Source organism: Notechis scutatus, chromosome 1 (genome assembly GCF_049901735.1).
Source record: "Notechis scutatus isolate UNSWTSFEM ecotype Mainland chromosome 1, rNotScu1.2, whole genome shotgun sequence".
Taxonomy (NCBI): domain Eukaryota; kingdom Metazoa; phylum Chordata; class Lepidosauria; order Squamata; family Elapidae; genus Notechis; species Notechis scutatus.
The window spans coordinates 229,816,708-229,840,147 of record NC_142009.1 but is presented as its reverse complement, the minus strand read 5'-3'; the positions used below and the strand labels follow the sequence as shown (position 1 = coordinate 229,840,147).

The 23,440-nt window shown below is 39.5% G+C and overlaps 2 protein-coding genes and 1 long non-coding RNA gene across 6 annotated transcripts in view; 1 reads left to right on the top strand and 2 right to left on the bottom strand.

Annotated features, from left to right (window-relative positions):
* STX3 (syntaxin 3) overlaps positions 1-8,019 on the bottom strand; it is a 56,497-nt gene extending 48,478 nt beyond the window's left edge. For 3 of the 4 annotated variants that reach the window (XM_087950560.1, XM_087950562.1, XM_087950561.1), the window contains exon 1: positions 7,672-8,018. In XM_087950560.1, coding sequence (XP_087806686.1) covers positions 7,672-7,701 — 30 coding nt within the window. In that variant the 5' untranslated portion in view covers positions 7,702-8,018. Of the gene's footprint in view, positions 1-7,671 lie in introns of all 4 variants that reach the window. The other variant, XM_026685369.2, reaches the window with a different exon arrangement.
* Positions 8,020-8,055: 36 nt separating this feature from the next.
* On the top strand, positions 8,056-10,856 carry LOC148133245 (uncharacterized). The gene is made up of 2 exons (XR_015746606.1): positions 8,056-8,370; positions 10,620-10,856. It is a non-coding gene; the product is annotated as an uncharacterized LOC148133245 (long non-coding RNA).
* Positions 10,857-21,719: 10,863 nt separating this feature from the next.
* Positions 21,720-22,661, bottom strand: LOC113423824 (olfactory receptor 10V1). The gene has a single exon (XM_026685382.2). The coding sequence runs from the start codon at positions 22,659-22,661 to the stop codon at positions 21,720-21,722; it is 942 nt and encodes a 313-aa protein (XP_026541167.1).
* Between the last annotated feature and the right edge of the window lie 779 nt (positions 22,662-23,440).

Sequence of the window (23,440 nt, the reverse complement as noted above, 5' to 3'; positions counted from 1 at the left end):
AAACCTGCTTTAACCATTTGCTGTCACGATCCCTTCAAAAATAATTTAAAATATAGTCTAGTCTAGTGGTAAAGGCACCAGAGTAGAAACCAGGGGAATGTGAGTTCTAGTTCTGCCTTAAGCATGAAAGCCAGATGGGTGACTTTGGGTAGTCAGCCCAACTCACTTCACAGGGCTGTTGTGGGGGAAATAGGAGGAGAAGGTAGTAGGTGTGTTCATTGCAGTGGTGGGATTCAGCCAGTTCGCACCAGTTCGAGAGAACTGGTTGTTAAGTTTCTGAGAAGTTTGGTGAACTGGTTGTTGGAAGAAATCATTAGGGCAGAGAACCGGTTGTTAAATTATTTGAATCCCACCAAGGTTCATTGCCTTATTTACAAAAATAATAAAGGCAGGATAGAAAGAAAGAAAGAAAGAAAGAAAGAAAGAAAGAAAGAAAGAAAGAAAGAAAGAAAGAAAGAAAGAAAGAAAGAAAGAAAGAAAGAAAGAAAGAAAGAAAGAAAGAAAGAAAGAAAGAAAGAAAGAAAGAAAAGAACTTCTTGGTGTGTACAGAGCACTCTTCCCTACTCCCTGAGTAGGAGAAGAGTATATATGCCAGAAGCTCAGCTGTCTGGAGTGACCTGTATCTCTGAAGAGAACCTGTTGACAGCCGGTGAGGAAAAAAAATGAAAACAGATGCTCTCAAATCAAGCCCATTTCCTGGAGTTTCATGTAGTTTTTGGTAGTTGATGGAAACCAATTGCCATTGCCACTTTTGGGGTTGTTTTTTTGGGGGTGGGGGCGGGGAGGTCCCAGTCTAATCTGCAAACTTGGGATTTCCTGATAGTCTCCCATCCAAATATAATTTTAACTTGGTCCAACTCCTGTTGAGGTCAGTTAGAGTCAGTTTAGCACTTCCATCTATTGTGAATAGTACAGATGCTATATTTTTCTAAACCTATGGTTTAAATTAATAGGACAATAACCACAAATGATGCAAGAACTTTTTTGAAAAGGACAACACAATTACAGTAAAATTTATCAGAATTGATTTTGTTTCATTTTAAGTTTTATCCAAAGAAAAGGTGACCTTGGAAATGAAAGGGTGCTTCCAGCAGTGCCAATTATCTTTTTTTTTATTTTCTAGATCTCTTTAAAACATCATGAGTCTGATATTATTTTCCTCCTAATGCAGGTTTGAAACCTGCCTTTTAATTATAGGTAGATCCACCAAGAAGCTTTGTTTATTTTGCTTTTAATAGTTAGTTTTTTTTAAAGAGAGGAGCAGTTTTTTAAAGAGAGATTTCTAAATATGTTGAAAAATAAATTTGTTTTGAGCAGTGACACCCCTGTCCATCTGACTCATTCTTTCCTTTGTAGTTTCAGCTCCGTTTTTAAGTAACTTGTAGTTTAGTCTAATAAAAATGTAACTTGCTCATTTTGTGGGAAACTTGCAAGGTACACACATTCCAATGAAGAAAGGATAAAGGTTTAAATTCAGAGATGGAATTTATCATAGGTTGAAGAATCAAAGTCAAAAGAAATGCCTTCTCTCTATTTCTAAATCTTATTCTGAAGTGTTTTCTTTGGATAACCAATCAAATGATTCAAAACTCTGCCTGGAGGTATAACAAGTTCTGTATTTTTTGTTTGATTCATAGAATTTTTTTTGAATCCATGTGGTATCACCGATGAGCCAAAGCAGTAAAACCAAACTCCACTTGATAGAACAAACTTCACCTGTTAGTTGGCAGGTATTTTTTTTAAAGAAAAATTTCCTCTAAAAAAATTATAAGAAGCCATTACATTCTGTCTGATTATTTTTCCCCAAGAATGGAGTTTTAAGTTTAAGGAGCTTTGCTTTTTTACACAGAAAATCAGATATTCTCATGATTTTAGGATTGAAATAATTTCTAAAAGGAAAGATTTCACTCATGCAAGGGTGAGGGTGAGAGGGGGCACTGAAGGGAAAAAGGAATTCACATAAGTTCCAGATCTGATATTAAGGGCCATATCAGGAACATACTTCTTTATGTTGTAAATATAATTATTATAGTTGCACAGTATTTCACTCTTAAAATATAAGTTTTGAACTCTAGCAGAAGTATAGAGCTTCTGATTACAAGCAGAGAAAAATACCTAAAACATAGTAACAGTGTCTTTTCCATGCCCAGAAGTCAGAATACTGTAAATATATTAAGATTTTATTGTTGACAGTGATGTATTAGATGGATGAATCTTGGGCTGTGGTCAATCAAGAACTGTCTTCAATAAAAAGGATAATGGTAAATAGCAGGTAAAAGTAAAGGAGAATATTTGTAGCTCAGAGTTGACATGAGGGGTCCTTGGTGCTCTCTGAGCTTGCTTATTTTCTTGCAGACATTTCATTACCCAAACTAGGTAACGACATCAGTGCTAGTAAGGAGTGTGGTTTGCTATCAGTTTATATTCTGGTGACTTGTTTGTCTGTGTGGTGGGGGCAGTCTTAGAGAATAGCAGGTAACTTGAAATAATTTAAACAAAGCTAGTGGGTTAGTTCTCAGTTTGTATATTCTGAATTGGGTATTGGGTCAGATTAATTAATTAGCCTCCAATTAAATCTACAGCTCTCATGTAAGAAAGAAATGGACTTTTCACATCTAACCTTGTTGTGTTACTAAATTGTAAAGAGATGGGGAAATTTAAGCTATCCTCTTATAATGGACATCCAAATTGTAGAGTTCAAGCTGTATACATCCTCTTCAGGAACTAAATATGAGGGAGGGGGATACAGCTATATATTCAGAATAGTAATATGTGCTCCAAAACCATTTTACTTTCCCTTTAAAAAGAAGAAAAAGCATGTTTATGGGCACATCATTTCACATTTCAGATTACATAGTGAAAGATTTACCTGCTTGTGGAGACAGTGCACAAATGAACTCTCCTGCTCGAGCAGGGGGTTGGACTAGATGACCTCCAAGATCCCTTCCTACTCTGTTATTCTATGAACTATTACACAAAGAGAAAATTATGTGGCCCAGATAGTGAGACTAAATCTTTATCCAAACCACCCCAGGTCCCCAAACACAGAAACAGCATTCAACAATGTGGTTTTTCCTCTGATATTTGAAGGAATACCCTCTAGAGTCAAGGTTCTCACTCAGATGAGACCACAATCAAAACCACCGCAGGACATAGGCTTCTGCTTCTGTCATGGATATAACACTCAAGGAATGTTATATGCAGTTGTGCCAAGGAAGCAGGAAAAAACTCCATGTTGGAATGTTTCTCTTCCTGACTGTTCCCCCTCCACCTGGAACCTTTTCCATCAAGAAGGGGGGCGGGGGGATGTCATCAACTATTGTCCAGAAACTCCCTCCCTAATTGTAGTCCTCCATAAAATCACTGCCTGTTTGGAATTTAAGTTCACAGAGAAATAAAAATAAAATTAATCCCCTTCTCTCTCCCGAGCATTTTATCTTCTCTTCTCCTGATTGATAGTTTTATAATCCTGATTAAATCTGTCACTCCTTTCTGTCCTTTGCCAGGCTCTTTCTGAAGCTGGGCAGAGAAAGTAGTAGTTCATTTGTGCAAGGTCATCATAATTGTAGTCCATTCCCTCAAAATGTTCCATTGACTTTGGACCCTCCAAATGCAGGAAAGTGCAGAGTTCACCCCCTTCAAATTCAGCAGGAGAAAACAAAAGGCGATTTCCCCCACTGGATTAACTTTTGTGCCAGGCAAAGCAAGATAGAGGCATAGAGAACAGGCCATTGGCCAGTAGCAGTCTGTGGACCAGGGGTGGGACTCTTGAAATAAAAGATTCATAAGTCCCTCATTCCTTCACAGATCTATCCAGAAAGAAGAATTTATGGAAAGTATAAGGAATCAAAATTCCAGGTATTATGGCTCATAGGGTTACCATTACAATTTAGTACAATTCAAAACACTCACATACTCACAAACATTTAAGATTAAAGAGAATGAGAAAGAGAAAAATAATTTACTTGCTCCCAATCAAAAGATTACCACTATATTTGCTCCAAAATTCTGTTCAAGGGCAAAATAGGTGACTATTCATTATTTTACTTTTTAAAATCTGTATGTTAAAAAAAAACATTTATTGAAATGCCTGGGAGGTTTTACCAGAAGGAAATTCAGTTGCTTTTCCTAATGTCAGGGTTTTAATATGCAGCACAGTCGGTTATATTGCTCAATGACTTGAGCAGGAAAAATGAATTACACATATTGAAAACAAAATGCAAATGTGCAGAATTTCTGCAGAATTCAGGTTGCCTAGTTTAAAATTTGTAAAAAAATATAATTATTCCACTTTATTATAAAAATAATCTTTATAAGCAAATGCAGAATTTCTGCAGAATTGGTACTAGTTTAAAATTTGTAAAAAATATAATTATTCCACTTTATTATAAAAATAATCTTTATAAGCAAACAGCACAATTTGTTTTGAAAAAGGAACTTTGTTTGACAACAGATACTTTTGTTTCACACTTTTTCAGTAAGCAGAAGATTCATTGTAGCGCATTATGTTGAAAGCTGAGTAAATGCTTACAATACTTTGGTTGCTCTGAGGAGAAACAAGATTACAAGCTAAACAATAAGTAGGCATAGATCTAATGTCTATTTTAATAGCAATCATATATCACTCACCCAAGAAATTAGATTACCCATCCCCAAATCAATATAATTCAGCAAGAATAGCAAATCTTCAAGGCAAAAGGCAGACTAAAACAGTTTAATTAAAAGTAATTAATTATTTGATTTCATAACATTTCATAGATTTTAAACCAGGATTTCTCATTCATTATAACAAGGGTACTTAGTCTTTTTAAGAAGCACTATTGTGGTTTAATGCTGTGCCACTATTAAAAGTGGACCAAAGCAAGTCTTTTTAGTTATGGGAATAGGATTATTCCCAGCATAATTAATAATCTCCTCTTTTATCACATGAAGAATTACAGATGGTTACAATTTTTGGAGAAGCTTTGAAAAATGAACCCAGAGTTTTAAGGCTGCAAATGTTATTTTGGGACAACACATTATATGTCTCTGCCAGAGAGTTAGTTGTTGCATTATCAAAGCTGGAGAATTCTTATTATTGCTAATTTCTACAATGGGTAACTGTTACTGGTCTTCTTTTGTATGTCTTCCTCTAAAATCTGAATTCTAACTTCAGCTGTTTGACAGTTTTATTTAATATGTTATCAGCTGAACTGGAAAACAAGCCTGATGAAAAAGACTACAGCAAATTTGATTTACCATAATAAATTAAGCTCACCCAAGGAAAGCTATCAAGCCAACTCAACTCAAAAACTAAGATGACCCCACACAAAGTCTAAAGTTGGAAGCCTTTGGTTTCTAGATATTGCTGAACTAAAATTTTCAGCATTCTTCATAACTGGCCAGAACGCCTGAGTGTTGCAGGTTCTTTTTCTGTTAGCCAGCATTATTTCTCCTGTCGGTTTTTTGCCTTCCTATTTTCATCTCCTGCAGATTATCTGCAGTCACATGGTCAGAACTTAATCTCAGATCATGTGAAATGTAAAAGAAATGCATGTTGGTAGCACCTACCAAGTAACCTCGCCAGCACTCTCTTTCCTATGATGCAGCCTTTTCTTTAACACAGGATTGGAATGTGTACACCATACCAAGCCGAAATATGGTTTGCTTCCTTGGGTTTTATCATACATGTAAATCCAGCTTCTGTGACATGTAAACAATCCTTTCTGGCTAAATATATGGGATGAATTAAAAAAATTGTAGTTTCTTTAATAAATCATGATTATGCAAACTGCTGCTTTGCACGTGTAAAAAAAACAGTGCAAATTCACAAAATGACCTGAACATCTCTTCTTCTATAAATTAAGCCATGCTTGTAATAATCCTAATTTACTTCCTACTTCCAGTGACAGAATCACAACGTCTGTTGCAGCATTAAGCAACTGGTTCATTCCATGAGACAAGCAGTACTCTGTGTGCCAGGAAATGGCTAATTCTGTATCCCAGCAAGTACAGATCACATATAACTTTATTCTTAGAAAATAACCAGCCTACCTAGGAATTTAACAGTACAAAAGGCCTTCCCAGAAGGTTAAAATAGCTAGGCCTCTGCAAAGCCTGGCACACATACTGAATATCTTTTGGCAGTGCAGCCAATAAGAAGCTGTCCTTGTGCCAATGACCTGAGCTGAATGACCAGCCTTATAATATCACTCCTTGCTAAGAACAGGTAGCTTACACAAGAATGATGTACTTAATGAGAATTACAAGCAAACTTGTCTTACAAACCAGATGCATTTATTTTTTGCAAATGCTCAGTTTAAAAATGGAAACTGTAAAATGGTTAGTTGCACCGCGTTTTAACAAAACACTCGTTCCTTATGCTCTAAAGGACCTTTAAGAAAAGACTGTCTAAATTGTGTGACCTTCGGCAGCTGCAAGTCATTCAATAAGTCAATGTAAGAGATAAAATAAAGTAGGAACCTAAGCTCATGATATGCCTAACCCTCTCATGACATCTCAGTACAGCTTTGTTCCCCAGGCTCATAGTTTAGCCGCAAGGCTACATTTACTAGATAAAACCTGAGTGTCACAAGGAGGGAAATCAAATAGGAGGAAGCTGCAGATTCTATTTATGTTCTTCAGGCATGGAAAAAAATGGGTGCCACTCCTCTATTAACTCTCCTCAAGCTTCTAAAGGCTACCAAGGCATTACGTTGCCACTCCTTCTCCAACTACTTGAATTAAGCTTGTTACTAATGGGACTACACTGCTACAACCAGGTCCCTCTTCTCATCAACTCAGAAATACAGCAGGTGGTTGATAACAGTAGTGCCCCCCACCTCAGGATTTGCGTGCCCTGCAGGTTGTACCGCACACCCTGGGTGCTAAGGAGTGTTGGCCTTCATTCAGAATTGGCCTGATTGCCCATCTTCAGCCCAGCGTGTTTCCTCTTCCCACGCCTTCTTCCTTCATTTTTCTAGCAAGTTTAAAACCTAACAGGCTTACAACCCCTTTGCTATTTTTAATGGAGACATCAACAGACAGACAGATATGCTCTCAGCTTCCTTTTACCTCAGAAGTGGTGCAATACAGGTAGTCCTCGACTTACAACACTTACAACTGGAAAAAAGTGACTTACGATTGTTTTTCACAGTTACCACCTTTCTGGTATCACCACAATCATCCCCACTATCAAAATTCAGGTGCTTGGCAATCGGTTTGTATTTATGACCGTTGCTATATCCCAAGACCCTTTTGGGACCTTCTGACTAGCAAAGTCAACAGGGAAGCCAGACTTGCTTAACAACCAGGTTACTAACTTATCAACTGCAGTGATTCACTTAACAACTGAGGCAAGAAAGGTCATAAAATGGGTCAACATTCACTTCACAAATGTCTCACTTAACCACATAAATTTTGGGCTCCATTATGGCCGTAAATTGAGGATTACCTGTACTGTCCCTGAATTATATTCTCCCCTCTCCCAAAAATGACTCTACAGGCGCATCCAGCTGCCTTTCCCCTCCACCCTCTGTGTCAATGAATTCTCGCTGCCGGATCTGGTGTATGTTTAGGAAGTAAAAAGCCCGCAGAATTAAAGGGGGTTTCCATTCCAGGTCCTTCTTTCTCCCGAATCTCCCTGCAGGTCCTCCGGGTGGGAGATCCAGTGACCGGGTGGTCGATACTCACCGCTTTCAGCTGCTCCAGCCGGTCCTTCATTGTGGTCGGGTGCGGCTTCTGTCCCTCGGTCAAGCAGGGAACCCAGGAGACCTGTGCACCGGGAGGGCCCCTCCAGGAAGTGGAATCCCAGCGCGAAGCCCAAAGCTGAGCTTCCTCCTCTTTCGCCTCCTTTGCTCACTCTCTAAGATGAGCGTCCGAGTTGCACCAGGGCGGGAGGGCGAACATACATGCCGGCATCCCCAGCCCACCCCGCGCAATCTCAATCTGGCTCTCGCTCCCCGGGAGAGCCTGATCCTCCGGCGCTGAGCGAGCTGCAGCTGCTAATCCTCGGTGACAGACGCGGAGGGAAGGAAAAGAGGGAGTGGGAGAGAGGAGGCTCCGCCCCCTTCACCTGGGCAGAAAGCTCTTTTAAAGAGACAGCAGCCCGCACCTAGAGGCTCTGTCGACAGGAGAGCATTGACGACACGCTTGTATGACTCCCGCGACTTCCTTATGTTCCAGATTGGGTTGTTTTGTAGCAGTAACAAGCCGACCGGCAAGTCCCTGAACTCACACCGTGACCAAGTGAGGACACGGCTGAACATCTGCTAGGTGCGGTTTGGCTTCGTGGCTTTTAACGGAGGGAGAAGGAGAAGAAGAGGAGGAGGAGGAGGAGGAGGAGGAGGAGGAGAAGAAGAAACAACAACCTTGCAGGAACAAGCCAAAAAGGTGAGTATCTGGGAAGTTTTTAAAAGAGAACCAGTGTTGAGAAAGGTCATCGGACAGGCCTAAAGGTCCGAAGGCAGAAATGGGTCAAGAGAAGACGGAACGCAACTGTTCCCCTTGGGCTTTTGAACTACCCACCCATGTAGTAATTTGTGGAGCCCAAAGGTGAGAAGAATTGCACCAGCTGCCTTTCTGACTGAGGACTGTCTAGGGCTAGGCCAATGTTTCTCTCTGCAATAGGAGAAACAGCAGAACTTCTTAAGAAATTTGCCAGAATGGAGATACAGGTAATCCTTGTTTGTTTAGTGACCATTCAAAGTTATAACAGCACTGAAAAAAAGTGACTTCTCGTTTTTCACACTTACAACTCTTGCAGGATCCCCATGGTCACATGATCATAATTCAGATGTTTAACCCTGGATTGATATTTATGACAGTTTCTGGGGTCATGAGATCCCATTTTGTGAACTTATGACAAGCAAAGTGGATGGGGAAGCCAGATTTGTGTTGCTAACTTAACTGGAGCAATTCACTTAACAGAGTGTGGCAAGAAAAGTCATAAAATAGGGCAAAATTCACTTAGCAATGGAAATTTGGGCTCAATAAGTCAAGGACTACCTGTAGCGTATTTGCTCTTTGGCTGAGAGATGTCATGGGAGGGCAAGAAGCAGCCATCTAGAAAAAGAAGAGTGAATAATGCTATATATAAGTACATACTAAAATCATCCAGCTTGCAACCTTCCCATGAAAATATGGGCGAGTAGCAAAAACTGTATATGATTTAAGTATACCAAAACTATACATACATCAGATACAGCACATCAAATTGGACCATGGGTAATCGTGTATGGGAAAATATTTTTTAAAAGAGGGAGAAAGGGACACCAGCCCAATAACCTTTTTCTATCCCCCTGGAGTCTAAAACTGAATCCAGTTCTGGAATTTCTCCTTGCTTAAAGAAATGGGGAGCCTACAGACAGAGTCATCATGAGATGACTCATGATGAGAGGAGTAATCATGAGATGAAATACCAAACTTGTAAGATAGTTTATCTCCCCTTAACCTCCAAAAAAAGTTATATCAAATTCGGCCTTGGGAAACCTCTGAATCCCACTCAGAATTCTGTAATCATTGGTGAAGTTTCTCCTATATGGAAACAGAACAATCTTTATTTGAAAACTTCCAGTGATGAAACAGCCATAACTCTAGGAAGGAAGCTCTTCCAATGTTTAATTGTTTTCACTGTCAGGAAATTTCTCCTTACTTCTAGGTAGGATCTCTCCTTGACAAACTTTCACCCAGTAGCAATAGCAATAGCACTTAGACTTATATACCACTTTACAGCCCTCTCTAAGCAGTTTACAGAGTCAGCATATTGCCCCCAACAATTTTGGGTCTTCATTTTACCCACCTCAGAAGGATGAAAGGCTGAGTCAACCTTGAGCCTGGTGAGATTTGAATTGCCAAATTGCAGGCAGGCGGCAGAAGTAGCCTGCAGTACTCCATTCTAACCCCTGCGCCACTGTGGCACATACTTCTTGTCCTGCCTCTGGTGCTTTGGAGAATGTTAATCCCCTCTTCTCTGTGACAGTTGAGTAATTTTAAACTGTTTGAATTACAGAAAGCTTCTTGATAGTTTTTGCTTCCTTTTTCAGCATTATACATTTGGTATTTATCACTTTGACTGTTCAGTTATTTCATCATAAGATATTGTCTCATTTATAAGACATAAGCAGATTGTGTCCCACTTAAAGTAATGTGGGTTTATAACTTTCCCTCATGAAAAGAAACCCAATGTTATTTATAAAAATATAAGAGATTTATTCTAGGCAGTGGGGCCTTTTCTGCTGTGGTGCCCATATTATGGAATTTTCTGTCCCCAGAGATAAGGTTGGCCTCCCAACATCTTAGGGGACAGGTAAACTCATGAGGTGGCTCCCTTATTATTAACATCCTCCCATTTATTATTTTCTTCTCCTGTTTTAGCTCTGCTTTTATAATTTCTAATTCTTTGTAATAATTATTATATAATGGTTTTAGCTATGATTGTCATATTTATTTACTGTTTTTATTGGATTGGTGTATGATGCCCAAAGTCACTTTCTATGAGGTGGGTGGCATATAAATTTGAGTAATAAATAAATACATTTGAAAGTAACAATATCCAATCCATTTTTTTTTTGCTATTCAGTTTTTAATAAGGGCAATCAAAGTTGCTTCCAACTTCATGACTTTCTTTCTTTCTTTGTTAGCAGCTGCAGCAATGAATGAAGACTCCAACATCATTCTCACCAGTGGAAAAGTTATGGGAAACCCATAAGCTGGACTTCAGTGTTCAGGGTATCAGTAATAGTATCCAACAAAATTCTCAAGGACATGTTACACTAAGCACCCCACTTAATTTGTAAGTGCACAGTTGCTACCACCTTACCACCAGCTCTTTAACTGTCACAATTCTTTAATTAAAGTCCACCATGTGTTGGTTTCTATTTCAATCCAATTGGCTTCCATTTCCAGTTATCAAAATGTGAAAACAACAAAGTTCAAAACTTAACTATGCTGTAAATCAGGGCTGTCAAACTTGCGGCCTGCAGGCCAAATGTGTCATGTACTGGCCATGCCCACACCCGTTTTAGTGAAGGGGGGGGAGTCATGATACGTCATGTGCAGAGGTGGTATTCAGCAGGTTCTGACCAGTTCTGGAGAATTGGTAGCGGAAATTTTGAGTCGTTTGGAGAACCACCAAATACTACCTCTGACTGGAGATTTTACAGTATCCTTCCCCTGTCACGCCCACCAAGCCACACCCTCAAAATTGGTAGTAAAAAAATTTGAATCCCACCACTGGTCATGTGACAATGCTGTGATGACACAAGTTTGACACCCCTGCTCTATATGTACTGTATATGAAAGTGTTTCTTTTTGTTTGTCTTGAATTTTCCTCAAATTTTTTTCCCCTCGTGACACAATCTTTCCTTGAGTAAAATCCACCAGCAACTCTAAAGTTACTGACAGCTATTTGTGTAAATAAGGTAATCCTTGACTTAGAACAGTACATTTAGTGACTGTTCAAAGTTACAACAGCACTGAAAAAAGTGATTTGTGAAGCATTTTTCACACTTGGGACCATTGCAGCATCCCCATGGTTATGTGATTTATATTCAGATGCTTGACAATTGTCTCAGATTTATGACAGTTGCAGCATCCGGGAGTCTTGTTATCCCCTTCTGACAAGCAAAGTCAACGGGGAAACCAGATTCACTTAATAATGAATTGACATCCTTCAATCTCAAGAGGCTATGGTATTGTGCCATGAAACCGGTAACTGCCACTTTCCATGTTGTTTCAATGCTATATGCAAAGCTGGAGTGTCCTCTCCAGGGTAATTTAATATGGAGGATAAAGTGTTACCCAAGCAGCAGATCCCCCTTCTTCATGTCACTGAAATAGTCTAATGGAACAGCAGAGCTGATACGATTAGTTCCAGCTGCATCACAGGAGTTACCAGAACATGATTGTACACAGTCATGAACTGCTTCCAGGACTCTGGCTCCTGATTTTGCCTCAAGGTTGACTCCTGAAGCCTTTTATTTATTTATTTATTTATTTGATTTGCCAATTGTTTACAAGATAATAAGTATAAGTGTATACATAGTTGTGAATACATGAAATGGGTACATATAAGAAAAATAAAGAAGAATAAGAGAAACAATAGGACAGGGACGGTAGGCACGTTGGTGCGCTTATGCACGCCCCTACAGACCTCTTAGGAAAGGGGTGAGGTCAATAGTAGACAGTCTAAGGTTAAAGTTTTTGGGGTTTGGGGAAGAGACTACAGAGTCGGGTAGAGTATTCCAGACATTGACCACTCTATTGCTGAAGTCGTATTTCCTGCAATCAAGTTTGGTGCGGTTTACTTTGAGTTTGTATCTATTGTGTGCTCTTGTGTTGTTATGGTTGAAGCTGAAGTATTCATTGACAGGTAGGACATTGCAATGTATGATTTTATATACCATGCTTAAGTCAGACCGAAGACGGCGTAATTCAAGGTTTTCTAGTTCTAGAATTTCAAGTCTGGTGGCATAAGGTATTCTACAACGAGTAGAAGAGTGGAGAACTCTTCTTGTGAAATATTTCTGGACTTTCTCAATTGTGCTAATATCAGATACGTAATGAGGGTTCCAGACTGATGAACTGTATTCGAGTATTGGTCTAGCAAATGTTTTGTATGCTCTGGTTAGTAGTGTGATATTACCAGAGAAAAAGCTACGTAGGATTAGGTTAACAACTCTTAATGCCTTTTGGCTATGTAGTTGCAGTGGGCTCTAGCACTTAGATCATTAGAGGTGAGTATTCCAAGGTCCTTTACAGAGCTTGGGTCATCAACAAGATCTTGACTATTCAGCTTGTATTTTATTTTCTGATTTTTTTGCCAATATGTAAGACAGAGCATTTATTTGTTGAGATTTGAAGTTGCCATTTGTTTGACCATTCAGATACATAGTCAAGATCTTTTTGTAGGGTAGCAGTATTGTCTGTGGTATTGAACAGCTTTACATCATCAGCGAAGAGAACGCAATTGCTCTTAATATGATCACAGAGGTCGTTTATGTAGAGTATGAAGAGAGTTGGTCCTAGAACTCGACCAGGGCAAAGCAATAGACGCAATCTACATAGACTTCTGTAAAGCCTTTGATTCAGTGGTACACGACAAACTACTCCTAAAAAGCCTTTTCCAATAATAGATATAGCCACAAGGCAATGGAGGTTTGAAATCAGAGTTTCCTTTCTCCTAGAAGATGGTTCTACCATTTTATCTGCCATTGGAGCATAAAGCCCACTTCTGCCTTCAAAACTGTTGACCATCTTCTCCTGTAACTCTGGAAAGGGGCCCTTACGAGGTGCTACCAGTCGGTTCTGTTGGAACAAGGTTTTTAAAGGAGGTATTACTCCTCCGCTTAATAACTACGTTACTAATTTAAGAACTGCAGTGAATGTGGCAGGAAAAGTCATAAAATGGAGCAAACTTGCTTAACAAATGTTTCACTTAGCAACATAAATTTTGGGCTCAATTGTGGTCGTAAGTTGAGGACTACCTGTATGCATTGGTTCATTCTTGTATGAATGTAAAGTGGGATTATGTGTGATCTTTCAAGGTTTCTTTTAATTCTTCGGAGCTAAAGTTTTCTCTGAATAAAGTCATCTAAATGATATCTAATTTAAAATTCTATCTCTTAAAAGCCGATACTCCTGTTTGTGCTAAGTCATGGATACTCGTGATTATGTTTCAGCGGTTAGAAAAGGAACAGTGTGGCGTAATGTTGATGTTATACTGGCAACGTATTCAAGTTGTTTATCCCCCATGAATGTTCACTGGTTGAATTTACACCAGGCCTTCGCTCTCCCAAATCAACCTGATCACTCAGGATTGTTGTTATGAGGATTAAAGAAATGACAACAGATGGTCAAAAATACATGAGCAATCAACTGGGATCAATAGGAGCTGAAGCAGCCAGTGAGAAAATGGATACTAATCCTTCCAGTAGTGGGATTCAAATTTTTTTACTACTGGTTCTGAGGGCGTAGCTTGCTGGTGTGGCAGGGGAAGGATACTGTAAAATATCCAGTCAGAGGTGATATTTGCTGGTTTTCCAAACTACTCAAAATTTCTGCTACCGGTTCTCTGGAACTGGTCAGAACCTGCTGAATACCCACCTCTGAATTCTTCCCTTTCTAAGATTCAACAAAAGGTATCACTAGGGTCTGTTTATAGCTGGAACTAGAAATGTATACTAGAGATAGAAAAGAAAAATAAGAAACTGCTTTCTGCGGAATCACATGAATTCTTGTAAAAATGTAATGGGTTGAGAATAGAATTCTCTTGGAATGTCTATAATTCCACAGGTGTGTCAAAACCTCCAATTACCTTCTTCCAAGGAAAATGAATTCTGGATAAGTGCTAGCATCTCTGAAATTTGCCACAAGTAGAAGTGGCATATTGTCCATCACAATCTTGCCTGGCTCCTTTAAATTTACAGGTAGTCCTCAACTTACGACCACAACTGAGCCTGACATTTCTGTTGCTAAGTGAAACATTTGTTAAGTGAATTTTGCTCCATTCTATGACCTTTCTTGCTATAGTCAAGTGAATCGCTGTGGTTGCTAAGTTAGTAACATGGCTGTTAAGTGAATCTGGCTTCTCCATTGACTTTGCTTGTCAGAAGGTTACAAAAGGGGAATCACAGGATTCCCGGATGCTGCAATTGTCATAAATATGAGTCAGTCGCCAAGCATCTGAATTTTGATCACATGACCCTGGGGATGCTGCAATGGTCATAAGTGTGAAAAATAGTCATGTCACTTTTTTCAGTGCAGTAGTAACTTTGAATGATCACTAAATGAACTGTTGTAAGTCGAGGACAACATGTATACCCTATTTGAAAAGCACTTTCCTTAAAGTAAAGTCTTCTGTGTTCTCCCAGCAAACATTTTTCCAATTTGTGTTCCCTAGTGCCATCTTTTCTTTCCAGGAATTGGGAAAGACCTCCCTACTCTTGAAAGATGAAAACTTTAGAGCAGGGGTATCAAACTCAAGGCTCAGGGTGCTTACAGTAGATCTGGCCTGTGGAGCCACCCTGGAAACAGTGAAGGACCGGCCTGTGGTGCTTCTTCCAGCAAAAATGGAGCTCAGGAGGGCCACACATAGTCCTTCCAAGCTCTGTTTTTGACTGTGATGGCCTCCTGTAGCCCTATGCCAGCAAAAATGGAGCTTGATGCAGGGGTGGGATTCTACCTGGTTGGACCAGTTCTATAGAACCGGTTGTTACAATTCTGCACAGTTCGGAGAACTGGCAAATCGCGCCACTGGTTGGCCCCTCCCCACCCACTCACTCCTTACCTGGCCTGCGCGCCATCCAACTTGCCTGCATTGTGCTTTCACCTAATTTTTGGTAAGTTGCTATTTTTCCTTTTTTCCCTTGACCATCAGCTATTCCGACTATCAGCTGTGCCAGGAGATTTAGATAAGCTCAAAAGCAGGAAATTGTTGGATTTCTTGCTTTCTAGCTAATCTAAAAGCAAAGCTGAACCTTCCTTGGGACTGAAGCTTCTATTTTTCAGTGCAGACTCAGGCAGCAGATTGCAGAAAGGTAGCTCTCTGAGTGAATCTGTGATTCTGTGAACAACTCAATCTGCCTGGCTGCTTTGCCTGATTTTGGGTAAAAGTTGCTCTTTTTTTATAAAAAATTCAATCTTTACATAAATATTTACAATATTTACATACAGGCCATGCCCAGCCAGTTACGTGACCACCAAGTCACACCCACAAATTAGGCCACACCCACAGAACCGGTTCTTAAGAAATTTGAATCCCACCCCTGCGCATGTGGATGTCGAGTAAGTCACACACCCTTGGTCGTGCCCCCCCAGTCCCCCCGAGGTTAAACACAACCCTGATGCGGCCCTCAATGAAAATGAGTTTGACACCCCTGCCTTATTTAAAATCCTCCCTCCCCGCCACCTCAAACACTACATAAAGAAAAAATCCATTGTATTAGAGAGAACTGCCTACTTCCAAGAGTGATCCTTGGAATCCTGAAGATCAGCATTCCATTGCTAGCTGACAAATAGACTTTGTACAGTTGCAGGGTAGAAAAGCCATCTTAGCTGCCTGCGATCCTATCCATTTCCCTGCCAATCAACACTGATAGCCCCTCTGAAATGGTACAGCTATGCTTTTCCCTTTTAGCTTTTTTAGGACTATTAAGCATAAACTTGTTTTTAGCATTTGGGCGGGATCAGATTTAGCATTCCATCATGCAGTAGCCTCACAAGACAGGCTCATATTGTCTCCCTCGGCCTGGGAGATGAGCCATAGTGGCTTATTCATGATTGTCTAGCACATTTGTGGTTAAATATTCCTTCCCGCTTATGAACCATACGGACTCTTTCAAGAGTAATTCAGCCTTCTAAACGCCTGCCTGACATGAACAGTTTCTCCAGCTGGATTTTTTAGGAAACATGCTAAGAAAGAATGCGGTAATTCTAGACCTATCTGTATACTTATACCCTATCTTTTTTGAGGAAACTTGAGGGTACACGGCAGAATCTCTCCACACTTTATTTTCCCCTCATTGGACTGAGATAAAAATAGGCCAAAGTCACCCAGTGAATTCCATGTCAAGTGCAGCTTCACTTTGGGTCTCCCTGATCTCAGCCCAAATATCCTGAATTCTAATAATGTGTATTCTTATCCTGCCAGTTGTTTTCTATCACTTTCTATCTATTAGGTTATTCCTCTGCAACAGCCCCAATCTAAAGTACACTCAGTTCGGGATCTAAGACAGTGCTACAATTGTAATTTAAAAATCTGTGTCCATTCAAACCTTTGAGAAGTCATAGAAATAGAATATAATAGAAAATCTGACAACAGTAAGTAAAAAAAAAAATATGACCATATATAATCAGGGACAAAAATGGAATGTTTTAGTAGGCTGCTGTCTGTTCCAGATTTTTTTATTCAGCAGGTTCTGACCAGTTCTGGAGAACCGGTAGCGGAAATTTTGAATAGTTCAGAGAATTGGCAAATGCCACCTCTGACTGGCCCCGCCCCCATCTATTCTCTGCCTCCCGAGTCCCAGCCAATCAGGTGGGTCTTCTTTTGTTCCCCTGCACAGGAGAACAGAGCTGGAAAGCAGGTTAGTGGGGTGGGGAGGGAATGGGGATTTTGCAGTAACCTTCCCCCAGGAGTACGGTGGGAATGGAGATTTTACAGTATCCTTCCCCTGCCACGCCCACCAAGCCATGCCACACCCACCAAGCCACGCTCACAGAACCTGTAATAAAAAAAATTTGAATCCCACCACTGAATCCCTAGGTTAACCTTCTCACTGATCAGGATTAAGGCAACTCCCTAAGTGGCAGATTCAAGGCAGAGTAGTAAATGCTATCTAGCCACAAGGCAGGTGGTGCTAATTGGGTGCCAGAAGGAGAGCTCAGGAGAGTCCTTCAGCACACAAAGTGAGGGCCAGCTCTAGCAAGAAGCAAACAGCCTGAGACCATTACAAGAATAAGGCTCCCCTCCTCCAATTCAAGACAATAAGGCTACCATTGTGCCTCAGGGGCAGGAGTAAAAGGCACATGAAATTTGTTGATTGCAATCCGCCCGGAGCTCAGTACAAGATGGGCATATAAACATATAAATGTTACACATAAATAAAATTACCTGACTTGTATGTTACATGATCCTGGCTGGATTTCTTTTTAATGGCTCCCTTAGTCCTTGCAATAAACATGTTTATTAGAAAGCAGTGTCCTTAAATCTCTACCTGCAAGATTTCTGGCTTTCTCGGTTAGAAGCCTAACAATCCTTCCACTTAAAGATTGGGCCTTGCCTGAACCTCTTTCAAATTAGACTGCTACTCCAGTTATTTGATAGATGGGCTTGAAAATCCTGAAAATACACGTCCAGCTCTATGGCTGTAACAGTGCAAAATTATTCAACGGATTAAACCTGTGTTTCTCAACCTTGGTGACTTTGAGATTATTTTTAAGACGACCACATAAGTTTGAGCCAGCAATGTGCTGCCGCTGCCCAAAAAGCCAGTGCAGTCTTGGGCTGCGTGAATAGAGGGATAGCATCAAGAACACGAGAAGTGATAATGCCATTTTACACCGCATTAGTGAGGCCACACTTGGAACATTTCATTCAGTTCTGATCACCATCATACAAAAATGGCACTGTGTGCAGAGAAGAGCAACAAAGATGATAAAAAGGTCTGGAGGTCTAAATTGTACAATGAATGATTGAGGAAGCTAGGAATGTCTAGCCTATTGGAGAGAAGGATTGAGGGGGGAACATGATAACTGTCTTCCAATATTTGAGGGGTTATCACAGAGAAGAGGGGATTGACTTTTTTTTGCAAAGCACGAGAAGGCAGGATCAAAAAAATGGCAAAAACTTATTAAATTAAACCTAGAACTCAGGAGACATTTTCTGACACTGAGAACCATCAGTGGAACAGCTTGCCTCCTGGAGTTGTGGGTGGTCCAGCTCTGGAGGTTTTCAAAAATAGAGTGAACAACCATTGGAGTGGGATGGTGTAAGGCAGGGGTCCCCAACACCCAGGCCGTGGCCCACTACAGCTCTACCTGCATCAGTAGCAAGCAAGGGCATACACGAAGCTCAATTTGTGCAAGTGGCTTGCACATGTGCTTGCTGCTCATACAAATGAAGCTGCATGAGCATTTGCCTGCAACTCACACATAACCACTCCGTCTCCCTCCACCCCTCGGTTGTCTGCAAAGCTGGAAAGGTTGGGGATTGCCGGTATAATGTCTCCTGGACTAGAAGACCTCTGAGATCCCTTCCACCCTTATGATTCTATGTTCTAAAAAGTGGGGATTTCAACCCTCAGAATTCCCCATGCTGGAAATTCTGGGAGTTGATGCCAGCCAAAACTGAGAAACACTGGATTAAATAATAACTAGCTTGATAGTCAGGTTCAGCTTCTTCGGGAAGCAGTCTTTGGTAGACCCAGAGGTAGCTCTGGTTAAGGGATGCTATCTTTGCTTAGGAACAGAAAAAAAAGGCAGTGCTTATTTAGTGCAGAGGGACGCGGTGGCTCAGTAGCTAAGACGCTGAGCTTGTCAATCAGAAAGGTCAGCAGTTCAGCAGTTTGAATCCCTAGCGCCGCGTAACAGAGTAAGCTCACGTTACTTGTCCCAGCTTCTGCCAACCTAGCAGTTCGAAAGCATGTAAAAATGCAAGTAGAAAAATAGGGACCACTTTGGTGGGAAGATAACAGCGTTCTGTGCGCCTTTGGAATTTAGTCATGCTGGCTACATGACCCTGGAGACGTTTTCGGACAGCACTGGCTCTTCAGCTTTGTAACGGAGATGAGCACCGCCCCCTAGAGCTGGAAACGACTAGCATGCATGTGTGAGGGGTACCTTTGCCTTTACCTTACTTAGTGCAAAGAATTGAGAAAGAGTTAAAAGCTGAGATTCAAATGTACTAATAAAAGGGAAACCTACTGTCACTATCTTTAATACTGATTTTTGAAGTAAATCAACTAATAGATTGCTTTCAAAGCTTCCTGATTTAATTTTTTTCCAGCTCCATTCAGGAAGGTTTAGGATTCTGCAAAAAGCAGAGATAAGTAAAGTTTTCAAACAATGTTAAATTTTCAGAAAAAGCCAAAATATAAGCATATAGTGCAGAAAATTATACACTGGTACTAAATCTCATTAAAAAACAATAACATAACAATACATCCAGTTAAAAACATTAATTTTAGTGGTAATTGAAATTTTTAATTTTTTTTTCAATTAACAAATCTACAAACTGATTCTCAGTGGGCCCTATTGTCTGCTCAGTTTTTAGACAGCTGCTTTTCTTCTTTTTTTTTTTTGAAAATTTTATTTGGGTTTTCACAAAAAGAACATAATACAAATAAAACATCTTTTTTTGAAAATAGCATGGTCCCTGGTTATACTTCTTTATACAGACACAAACTCAATTTCATGCTCATTTTTGTGTTCTATTCCATATCTTATTACTGTTTTACATTTTCTACACAGTTTTTCCCCTCTTTTAATTTTCTCAACTTTATTTTGATTATCTCAATTCAAATCATTATATTTATACTTTTGTCTGTCCTGTTTCAATTTTATGTTATTTTTTCTCATTAAACAAATTTTCTCCTGTAGTTACTAATTGGAGTATGATACCTTTATATCTTTTAATTTTATCCATTCAACTCTTATTTAAGCTTCAATGTATACCTTTAAGATTATAACATTCAATATAATACATAACTTCCAATTGAATTCTGCTTGGTACATTCTTAAAATACACACTATATTCTTAAAAAAAGATTATATATGTAAATAAAACACTCATTCCATTTCAATTCAATTCTATCATTAAAATTCATTAAAATCTTAACATCTTTAACCTTTCTTTTCAATTAAATATCATACTTCCTTGGGAACACTTATAAACTTTCCATAATTAATTTTTTTCCCATATTTCTCTTCACTTATATTTTATAAATCATTAATAATAATTAAAATGTTCCCATCCTTTCCTAATTTAATTCTCTCGTTCACTTTATTTCATTTGTTTATTAACAAACATTCCACTAGATTACAATAAATATTTTATCCATCATTTTAAGCATATTTTCAAAAATTATTTCTATTTGTAATATAACAATACTATCTTATGTACCTTTGCAGAATTCCTTTTACAATTAAGTTTTCACCCATTATCTCTAAACAGGCTTATACTTTCAATTCTTATACCTTTGCCCTGTTTCTCTATATTTTATTTATTTATTTTATTTATTTATTTGATTTGCCAATTGTTTACAAGATAATAAGTATAAGAGTATACATAGTTGTGAATACATGAAATGGGTACATATATGAAAAATAAAAGAATAAGAGAAACAATAGGACAGGGACGTAGGCACGTTGGTGCGCTTACACGCCCCTACAGACCTCTTAGGAAAGGGGTGAGGTCAATAGTAGACAGTCTAAGGTTAAAGTTTTGGGGTTTGGGAAGAAACTACAGAGTCAGGTAGAGTATTCCAGACATTGACCACTCTATTGCTGAAGTCGTATTTCCTGCAATCAAGTTTGGTGTTTACTTTGAGTTTGTATCTATTGTGTGCTCTTGTGTTGTTATGGTTGAAGCTGAAGTATTCACTGACAGGTAGGACATTGCAATGTATGATTTTATATACCATGCTTAAGTCAGACCGAAGACGGCGTAATTCAAGGTTTTCTAGTTCTAGAATTTCAAGTCTGGTGGCATAAGGTATTCTACACGAGTAGAGGAGTGGAGAACTCTTCTTGTGAAATATTTCTGGACTTTCTCAATTGTGCTAATATCAGATACGTAATGTGGATTCCAGACTCAATACAGAGAGCTGCTTTTTCAAGCATGTATTTTTTGGTCTCCTATCCATTTTAGGGGGGGGGGGGGGCCCACTTATTTTCTTCAGAATTTGATGACAAAAGGAGAAAAGACAGTTAATATCTACTGCAAGCAATAACATTTTGGCATGCTTCTCAAACTGCCACCTGGAAATAAAATGTTGACTTCTACATATAAAACAAGCTCCACAGACGACCCATTAGCTTCAGTAAGCAACATTTCTTACTTTTCCTAGAAGAAACTAAAATTCCATTTTGATCAATAAGTCAGAATGCTTGTGAAATATCAGTGGAAATATTATGTTTATAAAACTTGAATAAGTATTTCAGTCCCATACGTTGTGTTCTTTTGCAACATCTTGCATTGTATTTCTACCACACGGTGGTGCTAGTTGGGATTGCTACACCCTTCATTTGCACAGCAGATACTTTCTCAGGATTTTGGTCAGTGCATCTTTTAACTCCCTGTTCCGCATGGTATAGATCAGGGGGTTTAACACGGGTGTGCCAAAGGTATAGCATATAGACACCACCTGACCTTCCTGTGATGAGTACCTGGAGCCAGGCCGCAGGTATGTTACGCTGGCACAGGCGTACTGCATAATGACAAGCATCAAGTGAGAGGAACAAGTAGAGAAAGCCCGTTGCCGACCAGAAGTGGTGCTAATTCGCAAGATGGCCCTCACTATGAAGATGTAAGAGATCAAAATTAGGAGAAATGGAATAACCATGACAATGGCACAGATGATGAAGAATGTGGCATGATGAGCATGAGTATCTCCACAGGCTAGTTTTAGGACAGCCGGGAAGTCACAGAAAAAGTGATTGATTTCATGGTTGCCACAGAATGGGAGGCGTAATATCAAGATAGTGATCTGCATGCCAAACAAGCAGCATATGGTGAAGGTCCCAGCTACAAGGGCAGTGCACACCTTCCAGCTCATAATGCTTGAATAGCGCAGAGGTTGGCAGATGGCCACATAGCGGTCATAAGCCATGACGGATAGCAAGAAACAGTCACTGCTTCCCAAGAAGATGAAGAAAAACATCTGGGTGCCACACCCAGGCAAGGAGATGGAGGGTTTCTTTGCAGAGAGGAGGTTGGCTAGGGTAAGGGGAGCAAGGACAAAAGAATAGACTATTTCCAGCATGGCCAAGCTCGACAAGAAGAAATACATGGGTGTGTGGAGGGAGCGTTCATTGTGCACACCGAGTAAGACAGCAGGATTCACCAAAAGACTGAGCAGGAACAAAACTAGGAAAAAAACAAACATCAACAATCTCACCTCTGGGATGGTTGAAAAGGGATGAAAGTAGAAATAGGTCAGTCCAGTGTTGTTTTCACTTTCCATGTAGTATGATTTGGTGCAAGATAGAAATGAAGAAAACAAGTCACAAAGATGCAGTTCTTTGTGTTTTTCAACAGGGTGATTCTAGGATTCCTAGCTGCCGATGGAGGGCAGAATCCTCCACCCCCTCCCCAGCAACAACTTCTTCTTTTGCAAATGAAGTCAATATCATGTACTATAACTGCATGGCACAGCCCTAGTCAGAGTAGCTTTGGCAAATTACGATGAATCCAAGAACAGAATATAATTAATTTGACTATCTTGCCTTATTTTTATTTTTCTGTTTGTGGCACTGTTTTGTCTCTTAAATGTAACCAGACTGCTTCTTTTCCAGATCTGTTCTATTGCTGTGCCTTTCTCTTCTCACTTTAATTAAAATGCAAACTGCCTAGAGGTATATGTTTCTTTGAAATTGGTGGAATTGCATATACCATGTTAGATTGTAGCTTATTACCGCTGTCAATGCTGTTACTTGAACTGATGGTTGAAAATTTGTTTCCTTCAGGTGATGTAAGATAGAGTTACTTTTTTTTTTACTCCATTACTTGCTTTTTAAAATCTGCATAAAATAAAATAGAAAATTCAGCAGGTCAGACTTTTAGTAAATTACAAGGACTAAATAATAGTGACATTAAGTTAACAAAACCAAAACTATACACAGTATTCAGTATCTAATATTGTAAGACATTATGTATGTATGTATGTATGTATGTATGTATGTATGCATGCATGCATGCATGTATATAGGTGTGTGTATACGCGCACAGACATACATACATATA

Coding starts and splice junctions, on each gene's coding strand:
- LOC113423824 (XM_026685382.2), bottom strand. CDS start 22,661: ATGGAAAGTGAAAACAACACTGGACTGACCTATTTCTACTTTCATCCC.